Source organism: Gavialis gangeticus, unplaced genomic scaffold (genome assembly GCF_001723915.1).
Source record: "Gavialis gangeticus isolate Ggan-Ray unplaced genomic scaffold, GavGan_comp1, whole genome shotgun sequence".
Classification (NCBI taxonomy): domain Eukaryota; kingdom Metazoa; phylum Chordata; order Crocodylia; family Gavialidae; genus Gavialis; species Gavialis gangeticus.
The window spans coordinates 2,067,651-2,089,961 of record NW_017728998.1 but is presented as its reverse complement, the minus strand read 5'-3'; the positions used below and the strand labels follow the sequence as shown (position 1 = coordinate 2,089,961).

Here is a 22,311-nt window from a genome sequence, read left to right as displayed (position 1 = left end):
CACGGTCAGGGCGGCTAGGGTCTGGAACCAGCTTCCAAGTGAGGTGGTGCAGGCTCCCACCCTGGGGGTTTTTAAGAGGAGATTGGGTGACCACCTTACTGGGGTCGTTTGACCGCAGTGCTCTTCCTGCCATGGCAGGGGGTCGGACTAGATGATCTGCTCAGGTCCCTTCCAACCCTAGAAACTATGAAACTATAAAATCCCTGCAGAGCATGCGACTGGTTACTCCGTGTCTCAGCCCCCTCTGCAGTGCAGCAGAAATCCTAGATGAAGCAGCGCGGGGTGGATGAGCTGTGCCCTGGAGCATGTTAGCTCATGGCTGAGCCTGAGCTGATGAGAGCCCCAAGCCCCAGCTTGTATCCAGTCCCTCCTGCTGGCTGGGTGAGGGGAAGGAGACGGAGGAAATCCAGCAAAGGCTGCTTTGTCTTGATTGATGCAATCGAACAAGCAGCCTTCAAAACCAGCTGGAAAATGAGGTTATCAATATGCCTTCCCCTCTCTGCCTGCATGGTCTTGAGCGCAGTGAGGTTCTCCTTGCCCTGCAGGTGAAATGCAAGCGTCTGCTTAAATAGTCTCCCAGTGATTAATGTGCAGTGTGCAGCTGCTCGCCCAGTTGGCAGCCCAGGTACGGCTCTGATTAACCCTGACGCAGGGCTGAGTCACTGGCTGTGTACAGAAGCCCACGCTGGCTAAATTAGGCAGTAGTGGCTGTGGAGCCCTGGGATTGCCCGCGAGAGGCGGGGCAAGAGGAAGCAATAGGCACTTGACAGGGTTCCCTGCTTTCCTTGAGGGCCACTTGCTGCTCCTGAGGCTGAACTGTCATGCCAGTGTGCATCCTGGTGCTGGAACCAGAGCTGTGGTCACTGTTAAATGGAGCAAGCCCGCTGCCCCCCTTGGAGCGATGGGGTGGGAGAAGCTGTTTGGCAGTGCTCTGCTGCGTGGTGGGTGGGAGGTAACTGCAGCCAGTGCGCGAGCCCCTGACCGTGGTCGAAGGGAGAGGGCTGCAACTTTAAGAGACCGGGTAGGGAGCTGGATGTACCTTTCTCTGCCTTCCCCACTGACTCGGTGCCTGGCAAAGCCAGGGACTCTTTCCATTGCTGTGCAGTTTTCCCTGACGGGTTTTATGACACTGGTATTTCCAGCCAGAAGTAAGTTTGCAGGCCCGAGAGCTGCAGATCCTGGACAGGCTGGCAGTGCAGGCCCTACCCTGGCTCCCAGGACTCTGCTGTGGTTGTGATGCTCTTTTTTTCCATCTGTCTTGGAGCGTCCTGACCCCCTGCTCCTCAGCACCGCTGTGTCCTCCAATGTTCAGATCAATCCAAGAGCGAGCGCGCGCCTTTTGGGGGCCATCCTTTGCTGCCCTCCAGTTCTCTGCTACGTCAGGCCTCCAATGTAATTCCCCCTGAGGAGCCCTCCTGGCCCCTTCTTGCAATTTTTTTTAAAGCCACTTCTCTGCGTCTGCCTGACCCTCCTGCTGACTGCAACCAGGACTTACAAACCAGAGTGATCTGCTGTAGCCTGTGCTCCAGAGCTTGGTTCTCTGATTCAAACAGCTGACGAGAGCTGGATGCATTTGACAGTTCCCAGGCCCTGCCTGCAGTAGGGTGCCTGTGTTCAGATGGGCTCTGAGCCGCTGCCCGCCTCAGATTGCAGCAGAGACCTTACAGACGACCAGCAGCTACGTCTGAGCTGCCTTTGCCTGAACACAGTGATTTGAGTCTGCACCCAACCTGCATTTCTCCCCACGAGTGTCTTGCACCGTGTGATGCCTGGCTTACTAAGTAGGTGCTAAGTCAATGGGTATTAACCAGTGCTAATTAGTGGACACCTGCTGCCAACTGTTAATTAATGCATCTTCCAAACTGGCGTCCAAGTTGCTAGCCTGCTAGCTCCCCTTGGCGTCTCGGCTCAGTGCAGGGATGCGAGCAGAGCTGTACGATGTGCTCATAACCAGGCGGGGTACGAGCCTCTGCCTCAGTCTAGAAATTAAGCTCATAGTCGGAGGGAAATCTCAGCAGCTATAGTCACACGGGCAGCACAGAGGGGCATAAGGCCCCGGGCCAGTGAGAGGTGCAAAGGACACAGCCTATTCCATGCATCAGCAGGTAGCTCAGCCAGGCACAATACAGCCCTGGCCACCGCACCTCCGGGGGGAAGAGGAGGGGGATCCCAGCGGGCAGGGGGAGCCGCAGCTGTCTCTGTCTCGCGGAGTCTAGGCAGGGGCCTGTTTCTGCTGCCAGCCTGGTGGTGTTTGGTGTTTCTTTAAGCCCCGGCCCCTGGAGTGAAATCGCTAGATCTCAGCTTCTAGCCCTGGGTAAGGAGAGCGGTTAAGCCAGCCTTGGGTTTGAGGCTTGGCTGGTGATTTCCGAGCGTGCGGTTGGTGCCTGCAGCTGCCAGGCGGCTCACTACAGCACATCGGCCCAAGGCGGGTCTGAGGTGGGAGCCTCCGGGAGGGACCGAAAAGGGTTGTTGGTTCAGTGTGGCCTGGCACTTGAGTGAGACGGGCTTCTTGGGAGCCTTTGATCCCTGCACTTTTCCCACGATCCCCATGGCGAGGCAAGCTCAACTGAAATGGATCTCGGCTGAATGAAGCTAATCTGTCCCCAGAGCTTTGCAGAGCGCTATTCAGCACAGCTCTCGGCGACACCTCCCCTCGTCCTCCTGCAAAAACCAGGGTTTTCCCCGCCAGCCTCTCCCCCTCCCCCCCCCAAAAGCCTGGCCATGGATGGGGACTTCAGCCCCCTCCCTGCAGGCAGGGCGGCCTTGGTGAGCAGGCCCTGCACCCTAGAGGGGGCGATGCATGTCCCCTTCCCTGGCCACCGGTGAAAGGCTCTGCCAGCTCAGCCCGTAAGACTGCAGCTGCCTGTCGTTTTCCCAGGTTGATACCGATCGCGAGACACCTCCACGCACAGACACAGGCGCACCAGGAGCCGGGGGCTGTCTGGGAGACTGGCAGGCATGCTGATGATGCGGTGAACAAAGGCTATTGATACTCGATGAGCTATCACCTGAGTATGGCTGGGTTTCCCACAGCCTGTCCCTTCCCACCGCAGGCAGTCTTCATTTCCGGATCCCACCCCCCATCTCCTTCTGTGCCCTGGTGCGTGTCTGCGCGGCCCCGCTGCTGCCGTGCAGAGATGCGTGGATGACGGCTATATCCGCCTCAGCCCCTGCATGCGGAGCAGTCTCTCAGCGGCAATTAGTGGGGGAAGGGGAAGCTCCGGTGGGAGCCGTGTTGCTTTATGGCTCTAATCAGTCCCCAGTGGGGTGCCCTTCGCAGTTGCCAGACCTGCTTTCCTGCTCCTCCCACCTGCACTGATTACCCTCTGGGCCGGATGCTCTTAGAGGTTTATTGGCCATGGGAAGGAAGTGGGAGCTGTAGGCTACTGCTGAATGGCAGCCTGTTGCCTCGGGGAGGAACTGACCTTCCTGGTGAAGGGCAGGCCCCTGGGAGGCAGGGGAGGCTCTGAGCAAAGCAACAGTAAACTCAGCTGGGACCTTGGGGCTTTTGTCCTGCAGGCCTGGGATGCTGGGGTCCCTCTGTACGCCAGCCCTGTCTGCAGCCCCTCTCTCTCCTCAGTTACTCTGCCCAGTTCCTCTCCCCCCATGAGCTCTTTATTTTAGATGGATTGCCCTCTGTTCTTCCCTCCAGGTGTTGCCCTCCTGTCCGACATGCATCCAGAGACAGTCCTGCCCAGCCTGCTGGCCCAGTATGGGGGCACGCCACAGGGTACCACAGGGACCCGGACCGTCGAGACCCAGATGAAAATCGGGGAGGTGCTGATGCGAGCAACCCGGGCGCTGGGTGAGTCTGTGACAGGGGTGGTTAATACGTTCGTTCTTCCCCAGCTCCGTGCTAGTGCACTGGTGCCTGCCATAGCAGCAGGTGTGCCCAGCTGAGGGTCGTGGTGGCATGTCCTAACTGAGGCCATCATATGCTGTGCTGCAACCAGGCTTGTGGTGGAGCATCTAGTTGGCGCGCACAAGGTGACTGCCCTTGCACAACGCTGCTCGAACATTGCTCAGATGCACTGGGCACTTTCTGCTCTCGCCCATGTCCACAAGAATAAAACCTGCCTGTTCCTGCAAACCAGGCCCAGGAGCAACCTGGGTCCAGTCTTGTTCCTCCGGTGCGTTAGCAAATGGATCTGTACTGTGTGCAACCCAAAGCCCAGACCCAGTAGACTCATCCCCTTACTCCTTTCCCCCCATCTGCAGGGCAGTACAGGCCTGGCAGCCTGCCCTGAGCCTGTTGGACTTGGAGCCAGGATCTGGAGGCTCTTGTGAGGAGCAGCACCCAGCCAGCTGCCGCCACCTCCAGCTGAGCCCACTTATCGCTGCGGTGGTGGTGTGGTTGCGGGGCTGGGAAGAGAGGGTTGCCCTGGCGTAGCAGGCTGCTGTGCATCTCAGGCCCTGGCACAGTGGACCCCCAGCCTGCCTCAAAGCCTTCACACCTCCTGTCACAGACTGGGCACCAGTCCCATCACTGCACCCACGAGCAGATTGCCTGGCTCTTTAAATAGCTGCTGGCAGGAAGGTTGGCCAACGCTGTGTTGTAACAGAGCTGGTATTTCTCCCCACTGCCTCCCTGTATGCCTCAGCCTGTTGCCCACAACCAAGTCTGAAGGAGAAGCTCTCAGCCAGGGGCGGCCTCGTGGATGGTTGAGGCTCGTCCAAGCTTCGATGTTTCCCTGGGGACAGGAAGGTTTGGGCAGGATGTGCTGTTGTATTTGCCCCACACCTGCCATTCACCTGCAGCCGACCTGTGACTTCGGCAGTTGAGTCACGCAGTTGCTCAAGAGAGCGCAGAGGCAAGAGCCCAGACACCAGACTGGGGATGCTGGTCCTCGTCCCCCGCGAATACCTCAGCTGTGCTTTGAAGGGGGTGTTGGGAGAGGCCTGGACACGCAGGCCTGAGGTCTCACTTGGAGGCAGACGAGGGGGTTCGGGCAGCTGTTATGACACAACTCATTGCGAAGTGCTTCCTCCCCCTCGCAGGCTGGGCTAAATGGATGGAGTCTGTGATGCCTCCATCCAAGGCGGGAAGGGAGCAAGGATCCCTGTGCTTTTTCTGCCTGCTGCGAAGGGGTCTTGGGCTCTGGCTGCTGGACGCAGCAGACCTCCAAGAGCCGTCCTGCAGGGTCAGAGGAGGCGGCAAGAGCAGTGCAAGGGGCCCGTGACTGGGCCTGTTTCCCCTTACAGCTGCTTGCTCGCCCAGGGAAGCTAAAGCCATTCCCTTCGGAGCGCTCCGAAACCCTCTTGGGGGTGCTGGAGCTGGCTGCTATGGGTTTGGGAGAGGTCAGCATTCCCCATTTACCCCGTGGCTGCTGATGCGGGGTGGCTGAGAGTCCTGGTCTCAGGTCTTTGGTGGGCTGAATCATAGCTGGAAGCAGACCCGCACCAAGGTACCCACTAGAAGTGCTGTGTTGTCCCCTGTGCAGACCTGGCCAGAAGTGGAGTCATTTTTTGACAGCAGAATTTGTCACCCCTGAATGCTGCCGCCTGGCCCAGCGGAGCCCTCGGGATGTTGTGATCCGTGTGTGGCATTTACTGCTCCCTAATCCCCTCGCCTGTCTCACGGGGTTGTTCAGGAATTAACCATCTGTCAACAATGTGCCGTAAACCTGTTGCATCGCCTGGTGCTTGCTGGCTCCCTGGGACGGAAGCTGGGAGCGGCTTGTTAGGACACGAGGGCGACTCTGTGCCCGGGGGTTTTGCTTCAAACGGATCCCAGTGCTGCTTGGGCAGCTGCTTGTCTGTGCCAGCTTTGTTTGTGCAGCTAGGAGACTTGGGGCTGGTAGGGGCCAGCGCTGCCTGCTCACTTACGCTTCCCCCTTCCTTCCCGTCGCTGCTGAGCTGAGGCTCATCCCGCAGCGGAAGGCATCCCTCCCCCTTTGTGCCATTGACTTGACTGCGCTCGGGGTTGATTGTACTTATCTCTTTACTAAGTTCCCAGCTGCTCCAGATGTTTGCCCATCTGTGTGTGTTCCCATTTGCCCAGCATCGAGGATGTCTAACCACGCAGCTTGGGGCTGCTGGGAGGGCTGTGAGCGAGGCCGGCATCCTGCTCCAGCTCACACCAGCCTTATCTGCTCTGGGGGGGCTTTTGCACTATTGCCAATGCCCCACAGTGCCCTTGGCTCCAGTGCCCTCGTGGTGCATGTGGAGCTGCCAGCTGCTGCGGACCCATTCGGGCACCACATTGTCTGCTCAGAGCAGTTCTGCCCAGCCTGTGTGCCGTGCTGTGTGGGCAGGCACCCAGCATCTCCCGCCGGCATTTGCCAGGTGGGAACGTGCTCTGCATTTTTCTAGCGGGGTCAGGGTTTCTCTTGGGCAGGGGATCTCTGTAGCCTCGGCTTAGCCATGCGGCTTTCTGGGCATCTTCCTGGTTTAGTAATGTTAGCTCCTGAGTGGATATTATCTGTGCTTGTCTTCAGTACAGGTCCCTTTTGTGGGGCTGGGGAAAATTGTCTTCCACAGGCTGTTGTGAAGAGGCCAGCAATGGCTGTTGGGGCTCAGGGAGCGGCCGTCTCTTCACCAGTGTTCCTCCCCGACACTTTCCTTCAGACGTGGCCGTGCCGATTGCTGTTGGTTGGATTTACTGGGATCTCTGAGCTGCTGCTCCAGCCCCGCACGGTCCTGCCTTGTCTTTTGCCTTCCTCTCTCCACGCCCCGCAGGGAGGCAGAGACCCTCCTTTGCCGTCAGTGTGGGCTCTGCAGACCCTTGGGTGGCCTGGAGTGTTTAACCCTCGGCTTCCCCGCTCCCCCATCAGGCACTTTTTGCTATCGGGTAGGATTACACCTCTTGCGAGTTGGATTCCCTTAAATAGATATTCCAGCCTCTTTCCAAAAAACCACCAGCTGCGGGAAAATTCTTTTGGCTCGGAGACACGAGCTGCAGCTGGCAGAGGGCCCTCTCTTTAAAGATAATCACATAATTACACTCGGAGTGGCAGGGTGGGATATTGCTCCTTTAAAACAAAAATGCATATGTTTTTTCCCCTCCTGCTCTCCCGAGCAAGAGGCCTGGGTTGGAGGTGGCAGCCCCGAGAGCTCAGGACAGAGCACGGGGCTGCGTTCCCGGTAGCAGACAGCAGGAAGGGGGGAGGGTGTTTGGACTGATGCAGGGAGCTGGATGGGAGGTGGGGTCTCCAGGGGGCGGGGGGCCAGGGACCTTGGACGCAAGGGTCTTACCCTTGGGTCCTCGGGGGACTGGGGCCTTAGACAGCCCAGGTACCCAGAGAGCTGCACTCTGTGCTGGGATGCGACCCACATGCCCCCAGCGTTTCTGACCTCTCGGTATGCTCTGCCCCCCCAGCTACTCTGGCTTCAGCTTTAGTGCCTCTGCTGTCCTTTGGGGGGATAGAGCCCCCCCGAGCGAGTCCAAGGGAGCTCTGGTCTGCCTGGCACGTCAGGGCTGCCGAGACAGGGCCAGGAACAAAGCTGGCAGGCCGGCGCTCAGGTCTCTCGGCCCTGTGGCGCACCTCCCCTGCACAATCCTCTGTGCTTTCCCTGTTGGCAGGTCCTGACTCGTCAGAGCATTCACAGAGCCCACATGAAACGAGCCTGCACTTTGTAATTGTTCATCCTTGCGGTGCTCTCACACGCTTTCACCCTGCGCTTCCCAGGCCGCCTTCAGTTGCCCCCTTTATCCACGAATTGGAGCCCTTCCCTCTGCGTGCTCATAGCGCGATGCTCTGATGTCGGTGCTGTCCCCCAGGGCCACCGTGTTGCAGCATGGCTGGCCCTTGAGCAGTGCAGGGGGCTTGAGAGGCTTTTAAGTGAGAGCAATTGCTTGAAAGTAACAGAGCTGGGGCTAGCTGGCTGGGCTGGGTGGGAACTGAGAATAGCCATGAGGAGCCCTGATCAGCATATCGCCCCTGTGCTGTTAGCACCTGGTCAGCCAGCACGGCTGGACACGAGCCTGTGCACAGCAAACTGGCCTGAATTTAGGGCTGGTCTGCCTGGCCCTCCTGCCCTGCCCTGCTGTGCTGTGCAGAACGTGCGCAGCTTGCAGCTGGCTGGGCACAAGCCAGTGCTTGGTAGCGGCTGATCGCCCAGGAGGTCCAGAAGCCCAGCACTAAAGGGCCACAAAGACCGAACTTCTCCCTTTTGTAGCTGCGTTGCAGGGCAGGTCTTGGCAGGCGGCACGTGTGAAGCCTGTTCACACCATGTCTGTCCCGAATCTAAACAGAGGCCCTTGATCACCAGAGATCTGGACTACCCTTCTGTCTGCATAGGAACAGAGGTGGCTGGTAGGAAGCCGAATACAGCAATGGGGACAGAGCCGTGAGCCTTGGCGTGTGCGGGAGGCACAGGAAGGGTTCGGCAGTGGCTGCATTCACAAGTCCCATCAAGACCAGGAGCCTGCTCCAGCACGAAGGCAGTTTAATGCCATGATACGTGCTGGGAGCACACAGTGCGGAGGCAGAAGCCGAGCCACTTATCTCAGCTTCTTGACAGCCCGGGAGAGGTGGGGGCGGGCGGGCTGGGGGGCATCATTCTTTCTCAACGGCTCTTCAGACGGGAAAGACTGAGCTTTGTGGCAGAGGTTGCAGCGGCTCAAGCTCTGGAGTTGGAGCACAGGTGCAGCCAGCTGACCGCTGTGGCAGGAAGTTGTCTAATTGCCCCAAATTTATGGCTGTAATGTTGACCGTAAATGGCTGCTAGACACGAATTACATGTATCGCTGCTGCTGCTTTGTCGTCTCTCTCCAAGACAGGATCCTTTCACCCCCTGCACGGTTCCCACATCTCTGGTAACCGTATGGAGCAAGGTCCTCACATTCTGCATTGCCGGACATGTCCTAGTGGCCTGTTCCAGCCAGTACCTAGCAAACGACTGTACTGGCATCGACTGACTCGTGTCAGGGTCAGTAATGTAGCATCATAGAAGAAAGGAACCGTTTGAAGCAGCCGCTTCCCCACCTGCTGCTGCTGTGGGCAGGCTGGAAGGAGGTGGTCAGGGCAAAGCAAGACTGGGGATATCTTAACGACCCAGCCTTAGACAGTAGCAGAGACCCCGGTAATCCTCCAGCAGCGGGTTGGGTAGCTCAGCCAGCTAGGGAGCGTGGAGCTGGGAAAGCCACTCAGCTGGCCACTGCGAGTTCAACTCTCTGGGAGGGTGGCAGGTCTCCATCTGCCGCTGCTACATGCGTGCCTCTCTGGGCAGGAAGGGGTGCCAGCCTTGGGTTGCGCCCAGCACTGGATAAAGCAGTCGTAGTGGGCCATCCTTCGTGTAGCCGGTGAACAGGGGTCTGGCCCTGGAGCGGCTGGAGACGGGCAGGGGAGGAGGGGAGTCTTGACGAGTCAGCCGCTGCCTGCTCTCCTCGCCCCTTGTGCTGTGGCAGGGCTGGGGGCTTTGCGGGAGAGCCCTGGACAGGTGGCACTGCGGGCATCTCTGCGGCGTGCGGACTTTGCCTCTGGCGAGCGCCTGTTTCCGGCCTTCGCGGCAGCTTCACCGCAAAGCAGCGTTTTCGCGCCTGGCAGGAGACGGTTTCGGGCAAGCCGGGATCTGCCTCCGACTGAAAGGAACAGGGTCTGTGCAACCTGATGCTGCTCGTGGCGGGGGATCAAAGCGGCGACTGAGTCAGGCCTGCTGCTCCCGACTTACCAGTAACCCCATTTCCGCTGGGGCAGCTCTCCCCTTCCTTCTCGGAGGGTTCCTGCGTGATCTGCATCATTCCAGGCCCTTCCCGTCACCAGCGCCCTCGGTCTGCTCCAAGTGTGTCAAGGGAGACGTTTCCTCCTGTTAGTCAGGGATTATTCGCCTGGCTCCCAGAGGGAGGGGTAGCCGCTTCGTTCATTCTCTCACTCATCTGCCGAAAAGGGTGTTAGCAAGACCGCTCCAGTGTCTTGCTAACCTGCCACCCCCTGCACCGGGTCTCGGCACGAGCCCCTGGCTGCTGAGCAGTATGGAGCAGGCTGCAGTTTTACCTCCAGGTGTGTCCCCAGCTGCCCTGCGGATGGGCCTGGAGCTGGTCTCTGTGATGCACGGATGGCTCGGGCCCGAAGTAAAGGCAGCCCCTGCCCCAAGGAGCTGCTATTTTTAGTATAAAGCAAGAGAAGCAAGAGGTCAGAGCAGTGAGGCTGGTCTCCATGCACCAGTGGCCCTAACCACTTCTGTGTAGTCCTGGCAGGAAGGGAGGGTTTGAGAGCAGCTGCCAGGTGAGCAGCAGGGGAGAAAGCCCAGAGGGGCCCCCTGGAAAGTGTAGCGTAAGGGGGAAACCATGTAGGTGCGGATCTGTGCAGTCCCCGGGATGCCTCCAGCCATCTCGTGTACGATATCCCCAGAGCCCCACCGAGGTGAAGTGGCTGAAACCCGTCTGAGGCTGCCAGACCGTGGGCCAGTGGTGCAGAGCTGCGTGGGTTTGTGCTACTGTGCGAGTCCTGAGCCTCTTTGCATTCAGGCGCAGGTGAAACAAAGCAAGCTTGGAAGTGCCTGGGAAAGTGCTTGTCCCTCGCGGGGAAAACACGCCTTGGTACAAGCCATTCAGAGCTGAGAAATGCAGGTTCTTCCTGACCTCGGGCAGTCAGTGGTTGGCTCGGGCTTGGAAATGGAGGGGAGTATCCCTTCTATCAGCATTTATCTTCCCTAATTCAGCGCAAGATATTCTTGTTGCTCACGGAAATGACAAATCCCCTCGCGAATCCTGCCAAGCCCTTCGCTCATGTGCGGCATCTCACTTGGCCTGTTAACTCTGCAGGGAAAGCAGTCCTTTGGGGGCTTTCCATGCCTTTGGCTTAGTGCGTCCCCTTGTTGTGTTACGAGGGGGAGGTAGCAGTGCTGGCCATGCCGCTACGGACAGTCCTTAGCCTGTGCACGTGTCACATCGCTTCTCATCGAGCTCTTCTGTAAACTAAATGATCCTAGCCTGGAAAAAGAAACCCAACCAAATGCCTGCCTAGTGCTTAGTCTGGAAACCAGGCTGTGCAGGATGGACAGCTGCTCCTCTTCACAACACGGCTCCCTCAGCGCCTGCTGGCTGGGGGAGACAGGCCACAGCCCTGCTCCTTCCTGAGGGTCCTTCTGGCAAGAATTTCCCTGAAGCTGGTGAGTTTGCAGAGGCGTTTGGGGTGGATGAGCCGATGCTTCCCGATGCTCCACAGAACAAGCCCTGGCCCAGGTGTGCAGCTCCCCAGCACGCTCAGCAGTTGCACAAGAGCGTGTCCCTTCCCTTCCCCAGCTCTTGGTCCCAGCCCGCATCTCCTGGGTTTTTCTCCTTGGCCTCCTTTAGGATGAGCGGGTTAGCTCCTGGCTTGCTGCAAGGCTCTTTCTGTCCCGCTGCTAATGAGGACAGACCCCCAGATGCTGCTTTATTCGTAGCGCTGGGATGCACGTGTGGGCGGCTGTGCTCTCTGCATGTTAAACCCAGGCGTAAGCCAAGGGCACGTCTGTGCTGTGCCCGTGCCAGAGGGCAGCATGGTGGGGGCTTCCCTGTGTCCTGGCTGTGAGCCTTGTAGAAGGACCCCTTCCTCTCTGAAGAGTTTTCCCTTCTCAGGTGGCTCTTTAGCTCCTGCTGGCGCTGTGTCTCGGAGGTGGGTGGCTCTAGGCCCATTGCCTCCACAAGTGTAGCGGCAGCCCCAGCATCACACGAGGCTGGAAGACCATAGTGTGACTTCCTGGTGAAGGTGCCGGCCACTTGCTGTGACTAGCAAGGGAGGGCTGGGACCCTGTGGGTCCCTTCTTGCCTCGGGACCAGTATCTGCCTCCCACCTTCTGATGGCTGGGTGCTGGAAGAGCCCCAGCCAGGGGCCTGTGCTTCCTCTCAGGGCCATGGTACTTGTGCGCCATCCCCTGGGACTTGAGTTGGAACAAGCAGTGGAGCTCCTCGCTGGCAGTGATCCAGTGTGGGGTTGCCCTGGCTCCACTGAAGCGTACTACTGAGTCATAATCATCCTTTTCCTGCTAAATGCATCGTGTGGGCCAGAGCCCTCAGTCTCTGCTGCTCCTGTCCAAAGCCCTTCAGGCAGCAGCTGCTGGCAGTGCTACTGCAAGAAACCTGGGGTGGAAGCACCTGACGTTTCAGCTCATCCGAAAGCACCAGCTTCATCCCTGCCAGCCTGCAGCAGTGCTGCTGCATGGCGCAGATACCATGGGCCAGCTCTTGGGCCTCGGTTCTGCTCAGAGGGGTGGGCACACCTGTAATATAGTTTCATAGTTATAGTTATAGTTTCATAGTTTCTAGGGTCGGAAGGGACCTGAGTAGATCATCTAGTCCGACCCCCTGCCATGGCACCACGTGCTCTGCTACAAAGAGCCGAAGGCCAGAGTGGGTCATTTGTCCTGGGTGGGCCAGAGGGTGTCCTGAAGTGCTCTTGAGCCCTTGGCCATTCCTTTCCTGCATCTGCTCAGGCCACACGAATGGGGCCCCCAAACAGCGTTCGTGGCAGTGCATAAGCCTTTGGACCTGGCCTCTCCCAGCACAGCCTGCCCAAGGAGGTACCTGTGCTGCCTGGAGCATGGAAGAGGCCAGCAGAGTGCAGGCCCTGTGCCTACAGATTGGGTAACGGCACTCGCAGATAGCTCTTTGTGTGCCAGACGTGCCTCATTAGCTGGCTCACGCCTCTAAACTCACTATTTACACTTGCTAATTAACTGTGCATTCTGCACCACTGAATTGCCTCGACTGTCACAATGCAAATGACAATGAAGTTGTTCCCAGCGAGAGTGCAGTTCCTAGAGGCAAGGATCAGAAGCAGCTGCGCGGGAGAGGCAGCCACAGACAGAAGCCCTCTGCTGTGGGATTGGCAGAACGTGGTCACTGCAGTCAGGGGTATTTGGCTTGCTGTGTACTTGTGGCCCATGGGGTTGGTGCTGGCTGAGGGCTCGGCAGCCCCGTGCACCGAGACCGTACGGCAAGTCACCATTAAGGGCATGTTTGTCATTTGACCAGGGTCTGCACCTGGTTCCCCTGTATTGGATGTAAGAGAAGTTGCTACATCCTGCTGCTCTTAGGAGGTCGTGGCACAGGATACAGGCAGTCTTCAACCATCCCAAAAGGGTTCAGACCCTCTCACCCCTGTGTCAGGGGCAGAACTGTCTGCCAGCTGCACTTCTGCAGTCTCCAGCTCTGGAGAGCCAGGGCTTTGAAAGGCTGCATTAGGACTGGGACTGCTACTCCTACTCGTGAGCTGCGTCTGGCTGCCGTGCTGGATACTGAGCAGACCCGGGGTGGCTCCCTAACCGGCCCCTACTTTCTCTCTTCTGCAGGGGACATGGTGTCCAAGTACAGGGATCCTTTGATTCATGCCTTCCTGAGGGGAGCGCGAGACCCAGACAGCTCCGTGCGGGCCAGCAGTCTGTCCAACATGGGGGAGCTGTGTCAGAGACTCCAGTTCCAGCTGGGCTCCGTGATGCACGAGGTATCGGCCTTCTTCCTCTTTCCACCGTAGTCACCGCTTCAGTTGTACCTGTTGCCGCTGAACAGGGTCTCAGGGGCCCAGGGCGAGAGTCTGAGCACCAGCCTCGTGCCCCAGTGTGGAGACACGGTTGCTGCAGGGGGGAGGCGGAGTGAGTAGCTGCCTTTGGACTGAGTAGCTATTCAGGGCTTTGGGGAGGGGAGGACGCATTGCAGCAGCGAGCTGCTGGCCTGTTTCCTCAGCCCAGGAAGGGGGGAAGCCTGTTCTTGAAGTGTCTGTTGTTCCCAAGCAGTTCTGCCGGCTCTGCCTGTATTCATTTCATGGTAATAGGGCACGGTAAGGCACGTTTCGGACCCGCTGCAGGCACCTCCCCTGGTTCATGCAGTCTCCACCCTCCATGCTGCTGGTAACGAGGAGACGGGGATGCCTGCTGCATCCAAACAGCTGCAGTGCTGCAGTCTGCATTTTGATGCAGTGTGTATTGGAGGCATGAGGGAAGTGAAGCTGCCCAGCCACTCTTCTCCCTTGGAGTCTGAGGCCAGGTTCCTGGGGCATTTCTTTTTCCCCAGCTGGTGGTGTGAGCAGTGAATATGTCACACAGATGCCTGGACTGGGAACACTGTCACTTCCTCAGCCACCAGCTCTGCTTGGGCCCAGAGGACTGGCATGGCTGCAGGTCTACAGCCAGGCCATGCCCTGAATGATGCCCTTCCTGCCCGTCAGCGCTGTGCCTGGAAGGCCTGCAGGCCTCGGGTGTGCTGCACCCCATAAGTAGGAACAAGCTGCTAGACAGCAGCCTTGAAATATGTGTGCAAGGAGCACATTTTTTCCCAGGTTGGGTACCACATGAGCACTGCCACTCCTGGTGTGATCCAGGCTGCTCCATGTGCCTCCCCTCCCAGTGCAGTCTCTAGCTCCCTCCTCCCATATGTTCCTGATCACATGCCTCTAGGCAGGAAGATGAACTGCATGGAAGAAGCAGAGGCATAGCACCACACCTCTGTCCAGGGCAGCTGCATGGCACCCAGGGCAGTGCCAGCTCCTACCATGCCAATTACAGCAGGGTTATTAGCTGCCCCTCTTGCAACAGCTGGTTGTGTGCTCCCGACAGAGGCAGCACCTCGGGCTGCTGCCCCAGTCGCTCCCTTCAGGTACACTGTTGGGAAAAGTCATGCCAAGTATTTCGCTGGTGCTTCCACAACCTGCATCCAGCTGCCACTCATAGATGCACTTGAGAAAGAGGAGCCAGTGCCATGCGCATAGCCGGCTCCCTGTCAGTGCCCGGCTCTCTGGGTGAGTCTGCCATCTCCAGGGCACACATCCCTCCAACACCTTCTGCCCAAAGGTGCAGCCCTGCGACCATCCTAGTCCCGATACATCACTGGAGAGCGCAGTGGGGTCACTGCAGCAAGGTGAGGCTCAGGAGTGTAAAAGGAGGGGCGTCTCCAACCTGTACTGCATGGGCAACCCCTTCTCTTCAGTAATGTGAAGATTTCTGCTGACCAGGGAGCATGGCCCACCATGCCTGCAAGGCTCGCCCTCCTCTCCACTCCCCTGCACCCTGCCCCACCATGTGAAAAGCATCAGCATCTCCAGGTTCCTTCAGCTGATCTGCAGTCCTGGCCTGGTGGCCTGCATGTGTGGGGTGCTGCTACACTGAAGTCTGGATGCCAAGAGCCAGGAGCTCCCCTCTGCATGTTCAGGGCTGGCTGGTGACAGCTTCATCCATGGCTGAGCTTCCTACGTAGAAGCCAAGCTGCCTAAAATAGTGCAGCTCTGTCTCCAGCCCCCTTCCCACCTCCAGGCTGGCATTGAGGCACCGACAGACGCGCCTGCTTCCTCACTTCCAAGGAGCCAGGAGGAGGTGTGCTCGTGCATCTTGAGACGCGGGTGCTGTGCTGACAAACAGAGGCTCGCCTGGCAGGGCGTCTGCAGAGACTCCTCTGCCTGCGTCATGAGGCAGCTCCGGACCCTCAGCAGAGCCGGGGACTGTTGTGACGCTGCTGTTCATCAGTCCCTTTGGACAAGCAGCCTCCTAACAAGCCTGAGGCAGCACGCCCCAAGCCAGCTGAGCACAGCGCCGGCCCCAGGGGGGCGAGCACAGTGAGGGGGCAGGCATGGCATTGCCTTGCAATGCTGAAAGGTCCAGAGATCACCCCTGGTCAGGGCCCAGGACCTTCTCGCCCCCCTGGCAGTTGGAGAAGCTGCGGGGCACACCCAGCTGTCCAGGGGCTGCTTCCCACCCCCAGCACCCACTGACAGCCAAGGCTAGTGCCACTCAGGTGGGTTGTAGGGGCTGGGGCTGGCATGGAGCCACACTGCGTGCAGGGGCAGGGCTGCCTGGTGTTGCTTGGAGGAAGCTGCCAGGATGAGCCTGGAGAGCTGCATGGCCTTGCCTTGCTCAGCTGCACGTTTCCAGCACCCCCTCACTGACAAGCAGCCCGCGGTACTGAGGCTCAGGGCTGGCACTGTATGTGCCCCAAGCTAGAAGGGAGATGGAGCTGGCTCAGGTTTCAGCCAGCCTGAGCTTGTGACCATGTGTACTCCTAGGCCGCTTCAGCGCTTTGCCTCAGGTCTGTTCCTCGCTGAGCCCCTGGCACCTGGGGATGGGTGGTGCAGCCCCTGTGCTGCCGCACTGTGGATTGCGTCTGGTTTCCAGCTGAGCTCAGCGAAAACGGCACAGCCGGCTCCTCTGAGAGATGCACCCGCCACAGAGGATGGTGCACTGTCCTTGAGCAGTGCCTGGTGCTGCGGTGAGAGACCTGTACATCCTTCGTGTTGCTCTGAATTGGAGTCAGCCGAGCACGTGCCCTGGAGAGCTCGGCTGTGCTGCAGGAGAACCCTGCAAGGGGCAGGGCTGTCTCTCCCTGCTGCCCTGTCAGGAGGAAAGACAGGGTCGTGCCTGACAGCGATGCTGCCCGATGTGATAGCAGCCGGGGTGAGGAGGTGGGCACAACAGGCGGGGTAAACCCCCAGGGGGAATCCAGAACCAGCATGTCCCACGAGGGCAGGGAGCGAGGGCGGCTCTGCTTGGCCCCCTGCACCTGCCCGCTGCTGAGGCAGTTCTGCTACCACGTGCCCAGCGGCTGCCAGAGGGACTCCTCGCTGGGCTGGGCCTTCCACGGAGCCCCTGGTGTTGGGGCAGGCACACGTGCTGCTGCGAGGAGGCCGTGGGCAGCGGGCAGGGAGCGGAAGGAAGGTTCCCTCTTGCCTCTTGCCTGTGCATCGATCCAGGAGCAAGTGTCTGATGAGATACCAATGCACCACGCGTGCAGCTATTCTGGGAATCTGCTAGCTCGGCTGATTCTCCTGCTGTTGCCAATCATTTAATTAGGCTCCTTTTAGATGCCGCGTGCCGGTTTGAAAGCTAGAGCCATTGCGGGCTGTGGGGAAGCAAAGCTGCCTCTTTCCCAGGGTAGACTCTGTTGCTGTCGGAGCAAGCTCAGTTCCACCTGGGGTCTCCACTGCAGGTGCTTTGGGCCCAAAAGGTCTCTGCCGCCCTCAGATGTGGCTGCTTCAGGATGCACACCTGGGACCCACCTGAGTGACGTCCAGGCCGAGGCTTTATTGCATGTTCCCTTTCCTGCTCCAGGGTTAAATCGGCCACACAGTCATCTGGATCCGTTCGGACCAATGGCCCTTTTCCCTGCGTCCCTGCCTGGGAATCTCAGGACATGGGGTCTCCTCCCGCACCAGCAAATGCCTCCTATGGCCAGGCTTGGGGCCACAGCAGTCCCCAGCTGGCTGGGCAGCAATGCCTGGGGTTTCTCTTCTCGCCCTTGCTGACTCCAACCCCAGCACCAGTGCAGCCAGAAAGAGCGGTGTGGTGCCATATGCTCCCCCTGCGGGGCCATCAGCCACCCTGAGCTGTGGGTAGGGAGGCCGGGGCAGCTGCTGTTGCCACCCTCGGAGGGTCATTACCATCACCAGGTGGATTCTTACCATTAGGTTTCTCATGCCTTGTCTCCTTTGTCTGGGCAGCTGGGACTGTCCTTCCTGCAGCCGCGGCACCCTCAGAGCTGAAGAGGCCATGGCTCCGGTGGCAGGGGGGTGGTGATGGCCTGTGCACGCCTCTGCTGACGGCTCTGTCCTTGCTAGGTGACCTCCTGTCTGACGGCCATTGCCAGGACGGACCGTGAGGCCGAGGTGCGCCGAGCTGCCGTCCATGTGGTCGTGCTGCTGCTGCGGGGGCTCAGCGAGAGAGCTACTGAGGTAGGTTGCCCTGCCTGCTCCCAGTGGGTTCGGCCAAGCAGTCGGGAGCCCCTGGGCACCTCTGTCTCGCATACAGGATGGCACATGGTCAGTCCCCAGAGCTGCTGCACGTGATGCCTGTGAGCATGGCAAGCCCTTGGGAGTGGATGCCCCAGCTCGGTGCGTCTGCGGTAGCATGCAGCAAACAGGCTGGTGAACTTCTGCCTGAGGCCAACGCTAGCGGCAGTGCCACACTGAGCCCCACAGGGCCCCTGTCCCTGGCAAGGGGCTGTCGGGGCAGGTTCCCTCGGCAGCCACCCTGCCACGTTGATGGGGGCTCCCAGGGCTCCCGCCACGCAGCTGGTCAGGAATCGGCTGCTGGGATTCAGTGGCACGCTGGCAGGATAGTAATTACCTTCCCGTGCTTCCCACACATCCTGTGCTACCGCGGGTCCTGGCACCCTCACTGCCGTGGCCTCCTGCGGGGGCTCGGCACTGCCTGCTGCTCCCACGAGAAGTCGGTTCAGCCCCCTGCAGCCACCTTCCATGGCACAGTGGGCCGGGGTTCACTCCTCTCACTCCAAACCGTGCAGTGGCTTGGCCCCTCTCCTCCCTGCACTTCCATGGGCTCCGCCAAAGCCACGCCGGCCGTGGGAACAACGGCACCTGCTATCCACGCATGGATGTGGCGGTGCCAGCCACTTCCCCCCTCAGCAGGAACTGGTGCCAGAGCTTGGCCTTCGCCCCCCTCTTAGCACTTCAGCTGGGCACTGCCGTAACCCAAGGGGCACCACAGGCTTGCTGCCCCTTCCCACAGCTCCTGGCTTTGGTCTGCCTCCCTCAGCACAAGTGACAGGGGCTCCAAGCTCCTGTCCCAGCTGTTGCTCCTCTGTCCCTGTCTCCAGCACCACCAGGTTGAAACCGAACAGCAGCAATGGACCCTGGCCTGGGCTGGGTTCTCCTGCTGCAGCCTGGGGAAGCTGCGAGCAAGGCAGAGGCCCTGGGGTTGCCTGCAGACTCAGCAAGGTGACGCTGCATTGCTGCATACTCGGGTCACAAGGTTCTGCCCCTGCCGCAGTCGTCGTGGTTGGAAACTTAAATGCAGCAGTAGTTTCTACAGCAGCGGACGGCACGGGCTCCTCGCTCTCTGGGGAAGGCTGCCACGGCCCAGTGGCCTGGTCCAGCCTCAGCGCCTGTTCCTTCTGGCCAGGCTGGGCATTTATTTCCCTTGGGTGCATTGCACTTGCTCCCCTTTGTTTCTCAGGGTGGCCACACTGCGTTTCCCCTCTGCTGCATGGCGCTGGCCCCTGCCTGCAGGGCTTTATTGCTTTGCAGCGTGTGAACAGCTGGCTGTGTGCGTTTTATGGCACGGTGCCGTGCTCTGAAAGGCGTGGGGAGTTTCTGCGCCTACCAAACGGGCAGAGGTGACGGGGCTGGGGCTGGGGCCGGCCCAGGTTAGCCCTGCCTCTGGGACAGCCGTGGTTTGAAGCAGCGGCTGGTGTCCCTGTGCCTGAGCTAGCCGGCTGAGCGCTTGGGGAGGCATGTGAGGCTGCTGGGGCCAGGAGCCCTGAGGTCTGCCTGGGCTTATCCCTGTCTCTCCAGGAGCAGGTGCCTTGCCTGCATGCAGGGGCAGGGCAGGGTTTGAGGCCGTGCCTGCTCCGTGGCTGTGGCATCGGTTATGGTGTGCAGGGGAGGCTGTTCTAAGGCCTCGCTTTTCCCAGCTCCCCCCAGACCATCCAGTCCCTCCTTGTGCATTCACAAAGCCCCTCGCACCCCTGCAGGGCTGTGCACACCCTGGGCATGGAGGGACCTGCAGGGGCCTGGGCAGCATGAGGATGAGGTGCCTTCTTGCCCACCAGGTCACTTCTGGCCATGGTAGGAAAGCAAAATCCAACATCAGCATGTGTGGCTGTCCCATCTCCGCCCCGGGCCCGGCCCTGCTTGCCAGCAGCTTCGGCTCTGTGGAGTCTGCCCCTAGTCGACACCCCGTTGGCAGCCTTCCCCTCTGCCTGGGAAGGACATGCCCTCCCTCCTACCTGCAGAGCTGGCAGCTCCCTGGTGGGCCACAGGCAGGGGAAGCCCAGGCCAGGAAAAGGAGGGGGTTCTTGCAGGGGGTGCCCAGGGGACCGAAGATCTGGCCCTTCCTCCTGTAGGGTGAGAGTACAAGGGACCCTGTGGCAGGACCCGGGTTCCCTTGCTGCGGCCTGCGGCCCCCTCCCTGCTCTGCCCCTTCTGCAGTGATGGGTGTCGCTCAGAGCGGAGGCTTTTGGGGTTGCGGCCGGCAAGCACAGCACCCTCGTGCACCCCGGGGTGCCTGCCTCGGGGAGGCATCCATAGCCGCAGGGGTGCTGGCGCATGGAGCACTGGGCTTGGCAGCCCTGCCAGCTGCCACACGCCTCTGCTGCTCGTCTGGGTTCACCTGCAGCTCCGAACATGAGCAGGGGCGCGTGCGACAGGAGCCCTAGTGAACAGCTGCTTCTGCGGCAGGTCAGAGCCACGTCCAGGAAGCCACCGGCAGTGCCGCGAGGCCTGTGCACAAAGGCGGCTACTGGAAAACAGCCCGTCTGCATAGCAGGCTTCACAGCCCCCGCACCAGGGCTTGCTCGGACAGTTCCCCTTGCTGGAGCAGATTTGCTTCCTCCTGGGAATCCCCGGTGCTGGGTTGGCGCGTCCTTGGCCCAGCTTCTTGCTAGGGGAGGATGCCAGGTGCCTGCCCGCCTTCTGCACGGGGACAGAGTGCTAACACGTTGGCCCTTCGTCCCGCAGAATGAGAGCATGAGGGGCTGTGCGGCAGGGCTCGCGTTGGACTCCGGGCGGTTGTGCCCGGAAGGGAGCGGGGCCGTTGGGGTGGAAGTCGGGACGCGTCAGGGGACGTGGCGTTGTGTGAGGACAGGGTGTCGAAGCCAGTCCTGTGGCAGTGGCCGCTGGAGGGGTCAGCGAGGAGGTGGAACAGGCTCCCTGGGAAAGGCAGAAGCCCCGTGGCTAAGGCTGAGCCCGAGGCAGCACAGTGCGAATCCCTGCGCTCCGGCCCTTGGAGATTGGCCTCTGCACGTCCCTGAAGCTGGGGGCCAGTGTCGGCTGCGCCGCGGGAAGCTGCCAGTCCTCGCCCGCTCCCCAGCAGGTGCCTTGTGACCCACCTCTGGCGTCCCTGGGGAGCGAGCAGTAAGGCCCAGCTGCCACCTTGCACTCCCAGCAGAGCCGCTGCCCCGGGCCACGCGATGCATCCTGCAGGACATTGGTCCAGCACACGCTGCTCACCGCCAGGTTCTCCAGCCTGGGCACCAAGCCACAGTGCTGAGCCTGGGGCAGGAGGGGCAGCTCAGCAGGGTTGGTGGTACGGGGGCCTGGGCGGCGGTTGCAACCCCTCCTGATGCCACGTCTGTCCCCACAGGTTCTCAGGGACGTGCTGCGGGACCTCTACCGCCTGCTCAAGTGGGTGGTGGCGTCCGAGCGCGACCAGGTCACCGTGCTCCACGCGCAGCTGGCCCTGGAGGAGCTGGACGACATCATGCGGCGGTTCCTGTTCCCGCCGCAGACCCTGGAGAAGAAGATCGTGGTCCTGCCTTAGGCGGGCTTGCGGAGCAAGTTCCCTGCCCAGGCTTCGGGCTCCTGTGCGCCAGCCTGGGCTGGGAGGGCCCAGCAGCCGAGCCCCACCACCCCTGCTGCCTCCGGATTTGCTGGGAATGTTTAACCCTCCGCCAGGACGTGCCGAGCGTCTTGCCCACGCGTCCATCCCCCTGACCTGGGCCCCTGCCAGCCTGCCCCAGCCACGACGTGGAAGCTGCCGGGCACCGAGGGAGGGCTCCCTGCCAGGGCAGCACAGCAGGCGCGGAGCCTGGGAGCGCCGTGCGGGGGCACCCCCGTGGCATGGCAACGGCAGCCTGGCTCGGGAAGCAGAGACCGCTGGGCGCTGAAGCCCGGCGCAGGGCAGGGAGCATTACTCCCCCCGAGCGTTTCGCAGAGCCGCGCTGCGGGCCGAGGCAGCGGTGCGAGGGCAGCTCTGACGGGCACAGCTCGGGGTGGGGGTTGACCCTCTGAAGCAGAAAGCCTGTCGCAAAGGGGAATGCTGTCCTGCTGTGGGAGGAACAGGCCTGGGCCTCGTGTCCCTGCCCAGTCCTGCCGGCTTTGCCCATGGGCACGCGCAGGGGTGCAGAAGGGAAGGATGTCCCGGGTTTCAATAAAAGCCTTTCTGGGGATTCCCTTATGAGTCCGTCCCTGTCGGCTGTGCCCTGGGAGAAGACGTGGGGCGATACCCACAAGCGGGCCCCGGCGGGAGCAGGCTGGACCCCTCAGCTGGGGCCGTGGCCTCTGCTTACTCGGTGCCATGGGGGAAGCCTGAGCCGGGGGCTTCTGTCTCTGGGGTGGGCAGGCCGCTGCACCTGGGAGCTGGCGCTGGAAGCAGCCGTCTAGGCTGGGACAGCTACCGGGGCAGTGGGAGGCTCCGAGCCCGGTGATGCCTGCTGCATCTTATCACGCCCCAGCTCCTAGGAGCTGGGGGTGGCGGGAGAAGTTGGGCTTGCGGCACCGTGCGGGGGGGGCTTTGCAGGGGTCCCTGTGGTCCCCAGGTGCTTGGGCAGACCCTGCTGCCCCACCCAGGCCGTCGCCCTCCGGGGGGCTGCGGGGCTCCAAGACTGCGTTGTGATGGGGGGGGCCCTGTGACCCCGCGCTGCCCCACCGGCCGCCTGCGGGGGGAGGAGGGTGGTCTCCAGAGCGGCTTGGCGGCGCGGCACGTGGAACCAGCAGGGGCCCGCTGGGGGCG

At 60.7% G+C, this 22,311-nt stretch overlaps 1 protein-coding gene across 1 annotated transcript in view; it reads left to right on the top strand.

Annotated features, from left to right (window-relative positions):
• The window catches only part of TANGO6 (transport and golgi organization 6 homolog), a 63,226-nt gene extending 41,766 nt beyond the window's left edge, over nucleotides 1-21,460 (top strand). The window contains exons 15-18 of the mRNA XM_019505363.1: nucleotides 3,653-3,805; nucleotides 13,213-13,364; nucleotides 17,460-17,573; nucleotides 20,944-21,460. Of these exons, the coding sequence (XP_019360908.1) occupies nucleotides 3,653-3,805; nucleotides 13,213-13,364; nucleotides 17,460-17,573; nucleotides 20,944-21,120 (596 nt within the window). The 3' untranslated portion in view covers nucleotides 21,121-21,460. The remainder of the gene's footprint in view (nucleotides 1-3,652; nucleotides 3,806-13,212; nucleotides 13,365-17,459; nucleotides 17,574-20,943) is intronic.
• The last annotated feature ends 851 nt before the right edge of the window (nucleotides 21,461-22,311 follow it).